The sequence below is a fragment of the Bison bison genome, unplaced genomic scaffold, assembly GCF_000754665.1.
Source record: "Bison bison bison isolate TAMUID 2011002044 unplaced genomic scaffold, Bison_UMD1.0 scf7180017864373, whole genome shotgun sequence".
NCBI lineage: Eukaryota > Metazoa > Chordata > Mammalia > Artiodactyla > Bovidae > Bison > Bison bison.
In genome coordinates, this window is record NW_011494945.1 from 10,671,038 (window position 1) to 10,680,593 (window position 9,556).

Below are 9,556 nucleotides of genomic sequence, written 5' to 3' on the forward strand. Positions count from 1 at the left end.
ACCAGTCCATTCTGAAGATCAGCCCTGGGATTTCTTTGGAAGGAATGATGCTAAAGCTGAAACTCCAGTTCTTTGGCCACCTCATGCGAAGAGTTGACTCATTGGAAAAGACTGTGATGCTGGGAGGGATTAGGGGCAGGAGGAGAAGGGGACGACAGAGGATGAGATGGCTGGATGGCATCACTGTCTCGATGGACGTCAGTCTGAGTGAACTCCGGGAGTTTGCGATGGACAGGGAGGCCTGGCGTGCTGCGATTCATGGGGTCACAAAGAGTCGGACACGACTGAGCGACTGATTTGATCTGATCTGATCTAGGTTGGTCATAACTTTCCGTCCAAGGAGTAAGCGTCTTTTAATTTCATGGCTGCAGTCACCACCTGCAGTGATTTTGGAGCCCAAAAAGTAAAGTCTGACACTGTTTCCACTGTTTCCCCATCTATTTCCCATGAAGTGATGGGACCAGATGCCATGATCTTAGTTTTCTGAATGTTGAGCTTTAAGCCAACTTTTTCACTCTTCACTTTCACTTTCATCAAGAGGCTTTTTAGTTCCTCTTCACTTTCTGCCATAAGGGTGGTGTCATCTGCATATCTGAGGTTATTGATTTAGATAAGGGCAAATCGTAGAGATAAAATGTAGAATAGTGGTTGGCCAGGGACTAGCAGGAGAGGGAATGGGGAGTTCTGTGTAATGGATGCAGAGTTTCAGAAAGCTGAAAAGTGTTCTTGAGATGGATGGTGATGGTGGTTGCACAACAATATGAATATACTTAATATTGCTGGTCAAGTGATCAAATGTTAGTCGCTCAGTTGTATCTGACTCTTTGCGACCCCATGGACTGTAGCCTGCCAGGCTTCTCTGTTCATGGAATTCTCCAGGCAAGAATACTGGAGTGGGTAGTCATTCCTTTCTCCAGGGGATCTTCCTGACCCAGGGATTGAACCCAGGCCTCCTGCATTGCAGGCAGATTCTTTACTGTCTGAGCCACCAGGGAACCCTAAGATTACTGCAGTGTACACTTAAAAACAGTTAAGATGATAAATTTATGTTATGTGTATTTTACTACAGTAAAAAAGCTGAAAAAAAATTAAGTGGGTAAGGGTATGAATAGATGGCCATTTTATTAATTTATTTTTTACAACTCATCTTAGTATTTTAAATACTATACAATCAAGAATATAGGATACAGCATTCATTGAGACGTCATTTTACTCTATCCATTCCCCTTCCATTAAACTTATGAATGTCTTACATTTTTAATGGAGATTACTATTTCAAATATTCTGTCAACACTAGAAATTTCATAGCATTTTCAGTGATGAATTTGTCCCAATGGCATTAAAACCTCATTGTGCCTTTTTAAAATCCTATTATCTTTGAGTCATAGAAACAATTTTGTTTCATATGCTACATTTATTTATTGAAGTATTTATTTAAATATTGCAGATACAGGTTATTTGCTATCGGTTAATATTGAGTGTAGTTAATATTTCAGTAAAATAATTTTCATTTGTTTATTTTTCTAGTAACAGTTGTCTTTACTGTCTCTTTTTCTTTTCAGGCAAAAGAAATGCATGAGTAAATTATTAGAATACAGTGCTGATGTCAACATTTGTAATAATGAAGGTCTTACTGCAGTAAGTGCTAAGAGTTTTTGTCTGAGATTTTAGAAATACTTTTAGAAAATAATATCAAAAGTAATAGTAATGCAAAGTGTAGTACAAATATTTCTGCAGTTATTTCTTTGTAGTAATTGAGAAGATACAGAATGATTTCAGGTACACTTCTCAGCTAATTTATACATATTGATGTTAAGGGTGAAATATTTAGACTTGATTTGTTCTGAACTCAGCAGAATTATAAAAGTGAGGCAATAAAAATGATGTGATGTTTGTTTTGTTATGTTGCCTATACTGTCTCCCAACTACTGTCAGAATTCATTGCCTCTAAGAGTCCTATGAGAAAAAAGCAGAAGAATATCAGTAAGAAAAACTGAAGGCAGTGGATGAGTTTCTTCATGCAGGTGGCAGAGTCAGAGTGAGACATGTATCTTCTGTATCCATCTCAGGAAATGGGAGTGCTAATGGGTACAGGGCTTCTTTGGGGGAAATGAAAATGTTCTAAAATTGACTGTAGTGATGATTGCACAACTCTCAATGTACGAAAACCCAGTAAGCTGTATGCTTTAAATAGATGAATTGTAAGGCCGTGAATTGTATGGCATTTTATGTCAAATAAATATACATCTAATTTATGACACTCTTAGCCTGAAAAAAAATAAACATTCTCTTTTTTTTTTTCTTTTAAACTTTTTATTTTATATTGAGGTGTAGCCAATTAACAGGGCTTTCCAGGTGGCACAGTGGTAAAGAATCCACCTGCCAGTGCAAGTGATGGAAAAGATGCGGGTTTAGTCCCTGGGTCAGGAAGCTCCCCTAGAGTAGGAAATGGTAACCCACTCCAGTATGCCTGAAAGATTCTATGGACAGAGGAGCCTGGTAGACTACAGTCCATGGGGCTGCAAAAAGTTGAACGTGACTGAGCAACTGAGCATACATACACACACAGATGGTTAACAAAGCTGTGATAGTTTCAGGTGAACAGCAGAGGGACTCAGCTATATATATACATGCACCCTTTCTTCCCTAAACCTCCCTCCCACTCATGCTGCCACATAACATTGAGCAGAGTTGCAAGTGCTGTATGGTAAGCCCTTGTTGGTTATCCATTTTAAATATAGCATGTATATATGACCATCTCAAACTCCCTAAGTGTCCCTTCCCCTGGCAACCATAAGTTCATTTTATAAGTCTGAGTGTCTTTCTGTTTTGTAAATAAGTTCATTTGTATCATTTCTTTCTTAAGTTTCATATATAAGGGATGTCATATGACATTTCTTTATCTGACTTACTTCACTCAGTATGACAGTCTCTAGGCCCATCCATGTTGCTATAAGTGGCATTATTTCATTCATTTTAATGGCTGAGTAATATTCCATTGTATATATTTACCACATCTTCTTTATCCATTCCTCTGTCAGTGGACATTTAGGTTGCTTCCTCTCTTAGCTGTTGTAAACAGTGCTGCAGTGAACATTGGGATGCATGTATCCTTTCAGATCATGCTTTTCTCTGGATATATGCCCAGGAGTGGGATTGCAGGGTCATATGGTAGCTCTATTTTTAGTTTTTAAAGGAACCTCCATACTCTTGTCCATAGTGGCTGTACCAATTTATATTCCTGCTAACAGCGTAGGTGGGTTCCTTTCTCTCCATACCCTCTCCAGCATTTATTGTTTGTGATTTTTTTGATGATAATTGTAGTTTTGATTTGCAATTCTCTAATAATTAGCGGTGTTGAACATCTTTTCATGTGATTATTGGCCATCTGTATGTCTTTGAGAAATGTCTCTTTAGGTCTTCTGTGTATTTTTTGAGTGGGTTGTTTTGCTGCTGTTAAATGTCATAAGCTGTTTGTAAATTTTGGAGACTAATCTCTTATCAGTCACAAATATTTGCAAATATTTTCTCCCAATTTGTTGGCTGTCTTTTCATTTGTATTTTTTGTTTCCTTTGCTGTGCAAAAGCTTTTGAGTTTAAGTAGGCACTGTTTATTTATTTTTTATTTCCATTATTCTGGGAGGTAGATCAAAAAGATGTTGCTGTGATTTATGTCAGAGAGTGTTCTGCCTTTGTTTTCCTCTAGGAGTTTTATAGTGTCTGGTTTCACATCTAGGTCTTTAGTAACATTCTTTTGACCTTCCTCCTCAGCTTCCAAATTTCTCACTCCACAGTCAACTTTTCTCAATTATTTTAATAGATTTAAAAATTTTGTTTCCCTAATTCTAAATAACAGGCTAGTATAACTGCTTTTTGACTTTTCAGTTTTAGGCATCACCTATTGACTTGCTGGAATATAAAGTTAAGTGTTTCTTTTTTAGCCTCACCTCCTCTTATCCCATCATGTACAAGCACATTTCCCTCACACCCATCCAGTAGAATTGTAATTTTTGTTAGGTCATTTTTCACTGTTTTAATTTTTTGGCTAAATAAAAACTGTTCATAGTTAGGCCAAAAAATTTACTACAGTTGCTTTTTGGGGGTGGGGAGAATGCTGTGTTTTGTGGCATGTGGGTTCTTAGTCCTATGACCAGGCATCATACCCATGTCCCCTGCCCTTGGAGTGCAGAGTCTTAACCATTGGACTGCCAGGGAAGTCCCTATAGTTGCTTTTCTTTCTCTCACAGCATTTTGTTTTTCATGTGATTAATAATTGTATTTTCAAAAATGAGATACTTGTAGATTCATATGCAGTTGTAAGAAATAATAACAAAGAAATCCTCTGTATATTTTGCACAGTTTTCCTCAATGGTAGCATTTTATAAAACCATAGTATAATGTTATGACCAGAATATTGACAATGATATAGTTTATGTTATTCAGATTTCTCCAGTTTAACTTCTATCCACTTTTACCTGTTTATGTATATTAAGTTTTAGACAGATTTACTACCTTTATAGGTCTATGTGTCCACTACCGCAGTCAATATTAGTATTTCCAACTCCAAAAAGATGTTTTTTATTTTCTTTTATAATCACACCTTTCCTCTCCTTCATCCCATGCCTAACCCTGGCAATCAGTAATCTGTTCTTCATTTCTAAAATTTTGTCATTTCAAGAGTATAATATAAATGGAATCATACTAGGAATGGGCTTTTGTGTGCTGATCATATTCCATGGGGATGGATCTTGGTTGTGTGTATTAATGATTCATTCCTCTACATTGCTGCCAAGTATTTCTTGGTGTAGATGTACCACTGATTGTTTAACCATTCACCTGTTGAAAGACATCTGGGTTGTTTCCCGTTTGGGCCTATTGTGAATAAAACTGCCATGAACATAGTGTACAGGTTTTTGTGTGAACATAAAGGTTTCATGTTTTAGGGAATATAATGCCCAGGAATACAGTTGCTAGGTTGTATGGTAGTTTCATGTTTAGTTTTAAAGTGCACTGGAAAGCTTTTCCAGGCTCACTGTATCTTTTTATACTCCCACCTGCAACATACGAATGATCTAGTTTTCTGTCATTCTCGCCAGCATTTGGTGTTGTAACTGTATTTTATTTTAGTCATCTTGTTAGGTATGTATGTAGTGATATCTCATTGTGGTTTTAATTTGCATTTACCTAATTGCCAATGTTGAACAGCTTTTTGTGTGTTTTATTTGCCATCTATATATCCTATTTTGTGAAATGAGTTCAAGTCATTTGCCCATTTTCTGTTTTTTTTTTTTTTTTTAATTGAGTTGTTAGAATTCTTTGTATTTTGGAAATACCAAACCTTTGTCAGGTATGTGACTTGCAAATATTTTCTCCTCATCTTTACTTTGCCTTTTAAAATTCTAAACTGGGTCTTTTGTAGTGTGAAAGTTTTAAATTTTGATGAAGTTTAGTATATCAGTTTTTGCATTTATGGACTGTGTTTTTGGTATCTAGTTTAGGAACTCTTTACCTTGCCGTGGAGCCTGAAGATTTTCTCTTACCTTTTTCAAAAAGTTCTTTAATTTTACATTTTATATCTAAGCCTATGATCTGTTTTGAGCTAATATTTGTCTGTGATGCTTAAGTCAAGGCTCATTTTTTTACCTATGGATTCCAGTTACTCTCGCACTATTTGTTGTAAAGACTGTATACTTCCTGTGTGAAATTAGCTTTGTATCTCTCTCAAAAATGTTTTAGGCATACCTGTATGGGGTTATTTTGGGGTCCTCAGTTCTGTTCCACTGTCTGTATGCATTTGCCATTATCACACTGTCTTGATTACTCTAGCTATATAGTAAGCCTTAATAGCAGGTAGAGTAATTCCTCCCACTTCATTTTTGTCAAGATTGTGTTAGCTACTTTGGTTCTTTCACGCATCCATATAAATTTTAGAATAAACTTGTCTATGATGAAAAACCCTGCTGAGATTATTTTAATTGGAATTGCATTAAGCCTATAGATCAATTTGGGGAGAATTGATATCTTTACTATGTTGAGTCTTCCAATCTGTAAACACAGTATGTCTTTCCATTTATTTAAGTCTTTGATTTCTTTCATTAGAATTTTATGTTGCTCAGCATACAGATCTTGTGCAAGGTTTAAGTGTATAGCTATTTTATTTTCTTTGTAGCAATTGTAAGTAACATTATTTTTAATTTTGATTTCTGCATGTTCATTGCTAGTACATAGAGATACAATTGCTTTTTATGAGTTGATCACATATCTTGTGACCTTGCTGAACTCACTTGATTAATTCAGGAGTTTCTGGTAGACTCCTTAGGATTTTCCACATAGATAATCATATCATCTGCAAATTAAGATAATTATAGCTTTTCCTTTTCAATCCATATGTCTTTTCTGTTTCTCTCTTCATTGCAGCTCAGAATTTTGTTTTCTAAATGTGTATTGTCAATTCTTTGCTAGAGTTTCCCTGAACTTTGTAAATATCCTCATAACATATGTTCACTACCTTTCATCTTGAATAGTTTTGAGGGAGTCTGTTACGGAGACTGCTGATTGATTTCTTGGCTTGCTGTACAGTGTTATTTGGAATATCTCTTCACCATCATCCTGGAGATGCCTTTGCCTTTCTCTTGTTTTGGGTTTTTATTTATATACATACCTCGGAGATACTGCAGGTTCTGTTTCTGACCATGTTAATAAAATGAATACTGAAGTAAAGCGAGTCACACAGATCTTTTGGTTTCTTAGTTCATATAAAAGTTATATGTGGAGAAGGAAATGGCAACCCACTCCAGTATTCTTGCCTGGAGAATCCCATAGACAGAGGAGCCTGGCAGGCTACAGTCCATGGGGTCGCAAGAGTTGGACACGACTTAGTGCACTGTCTCACCCCAGAGATCCTGCCACATATACCACAAAAACCAAACATCCCCCAATGACCTTGGCCCCACTGTTCCAATCACTCCCAGGTGGAAATTCAGGCACATGTCCACAGAGGTCACAGACAACATACATACGGTTCTGTTATGTCCCATATATTACCCTTTCATGTCCCAAGGAAGACATTTTCTCTTAGAGATTTTCATTTAGTGTATCTTTAAAAAATCTTGTGTTAAACTTGCCTCCATCTTTTTCTTGGGTAAGGACAACCCAGAAATGGCCCTTTTGTGTCTGTGATGTTGCCATTCACAGCTTTCTTGATAGGCCTAGTACAATCTTGAGAACAGGGTTGCTGTATGCTGAGTGTCAGACGGTAGCTCTTAGCTTTGCCTATCTTAGGTAGTTATGCTGTGCATTTTTTATTGGTGTACCATGTTTGATTTGTCCCTAATACCTTTGAAGTTTTTCTGAGAAATGAATAATGCAACATGAACTTATTAAAATACATTTTAAGCCTTTAAAAAAAAAAAGTTAAATGTAACCAAGAGACACTGTAGGGTGCTTACTACCTATTCTTGAGCTTTTGGGGAGTTCTGTGATCTCAATTTTCCTTTACTGGCTTAGGGGTCATCTTTCTGTTCTGACAAAATAGACAAAAGCTTCCAAAATGGGTTGCTATTTTATTCTCTCCTGTTCTTTATCTTAATGTGCATATTCAGTTGCTCAGTAGTGTCCAAATCTTTGCAACCCTTTGGACTGTTGTCTGGGAGGCTGCTCTGTCCAAGGGATTTTCCCAGCCAGAATACTGGAGTGGGTTGCCATTTCCTCCTCCATTATCTTAATAGATCTGTTGTTTAAGAAAAAGTACCCTTTATTGTCATTTCAGTGGTTTGGGAAGAAGTAGGAGCTGGTTCTTGGGTTCAAAGCTACCATTTTAAAACAAGTTACATGATATATTTTTTTTAATGGAAAAAAGGCCAATGAAAAATGCATGGACAGCATAGACCAAAGTTACAGCATTATCTTTGAGTTGTAGACTTCTAGACGTTTTATATTTTTTATCCTCCCCATGTGTGTTATTTATGTATGTTTTATGCATTACATGTAAAATATAGGAAATAAAGAATATGACCCCTACTGTGTTGATTATTTTTTATCTTATGTTTGTTTCTGGGGAAGGGAAAATGTTCAGTACCTCTTCTCTAGAGATAAGGTATACCTACAGTCCATGGTCATCTAAGAAGCAGAGTATTAGTGATCCTCAGTTTAGGATTTTTAATTACTTTGAACATTGCAAAACTTGATTTTGAAGTACATGACTGTGTACTTCATATTTTCCCTGATTTCCCTGATACATATTTTCCCCCATTTAAAATATAGGAAAAAATTATATTGGCTTAAATTTTAATTTTAATCTTTGGTATGCATGTAGTGCTCACAGTTGAGAAATAATTGCATTATTTATTTGCTATTTTTATATGAAATACTCCTGCATAAATGTTAAGTAACTAAATGGCTGTACAGATACACTGGCTGGCTGTGAATGGGCGGACAGAACTACTCCATGACCTTGTACAACACGTCAGTGATGTCGATGTTGAGGATGCGATGGGGCAGACAGCGCTGCATGTGGCCTGCCAGAATGGTCACAAGACGGTAAATTAAGCCTCAAGGACTTTAAGTTGCATGTGTTTTTTTTTTGTAAACTTTGAATCGATGAAAAACTTTTCACTGTGCATAATTGGAAACATAAAGCAAAATCTGAAAACATTTTCTGCATCATGTGCACTTCTAATTAGTATATTCTATGTGGATAAAAGGAACAGCAAATAGTGCTTTTAAATATGTTTAATGTAATTTGGATTTCAATTTTATTTTTGATTCATAAATTTATTAGCTATATGTTTTAAATTTTAAATATTAACAAATAATTTGTTTATAATGTTTATTCTGTTGTCAGTTTTATCAAACAACTATTTTATTTTATTTTTTTTACCATTTTCATATTTTTACCATTAAGCCTCAAGTTTTGGAATTAGACCATGAAGAGAGTAAACTCCAACTTTGCTTAAATAGTTCAACTTGGGTTATCATATTTTTCTACTCCCGTGGCATATAAGTACTATATATAAGTACTAGAATCACAGCTGTTTTCTTTCTTACTTTTGATTTCTAAAATCATGCATTTGTTTTACGGCAGTACTTTACTGTTATCCCTATGTATAAACATTGGCTTTTAAAATTGCTAATAGTTTTCTTTCTCATTAGGAGACTGCTACCTTATTTAAAGATTGTTGGCTTAAGATTTTAGATTGACTTTCTGCCTTTTATAATTTCATATCCTGGTTACTTTCAGTTTTTTCCCACATTTAACATTATGGATAATAGAATATTATTTATTTGCTAACTAAAATGAAAAACCAACTGAAAACAAAAAAACACTGCCGGCATCTACAAAGATAAAAAGTTTATGTTTATTATTTTGTACACATTCTGAGTCTAATGTTTTTGTTGGGAAAATTCTTAGTGGAATCTGGACTTCTGTCTTTGCAAACACTTTTTTCTTAACCTGGGTTCAGGCTGTTGGCTCCTACATACTTAGATGCTTTATGTATGACCTCAATTCACAAAATATTACACTTCTTTAAGGTAGTGAGCTCAAAGTTTACATTGT

At 35.5% G+C, this 9,556-nt stretch overlaps 1 protein-coding gene across 5 annotated transcripts in view; it reads left to right on the plus strand.

The window, feature by feature from the left end:
• The window catches only part of HACE1 (HECT domain and ankyrin repeat containing E3 ubiquitin protein ligase 1), a 119,078-nt gene that overhangs the window by 15,278 nt on the left and 94,244 nt on the right, over positions 1-9,556 (plus strand). For 4 of the 5 annotated variants that reach the window (XM_010856682.1, XM_010856684.1, XM_010856685.1 and 1 more), the window contains 2 exons: positions 1,563-1,638; positions 8,407-8,538. In XM_010856682.1, coding sequence (XP_010854984.1) covers positions 1,563-1,638; positions 8,407-8,538 — 208 coding nt within the window. The remainder of the gene's footprint in view (positions 1-1,562; positions 1,639-8,406; positions 8,539-9,556) is intronic. The other variant, XM_010856687.1, reaches the window with a different exon arrangement.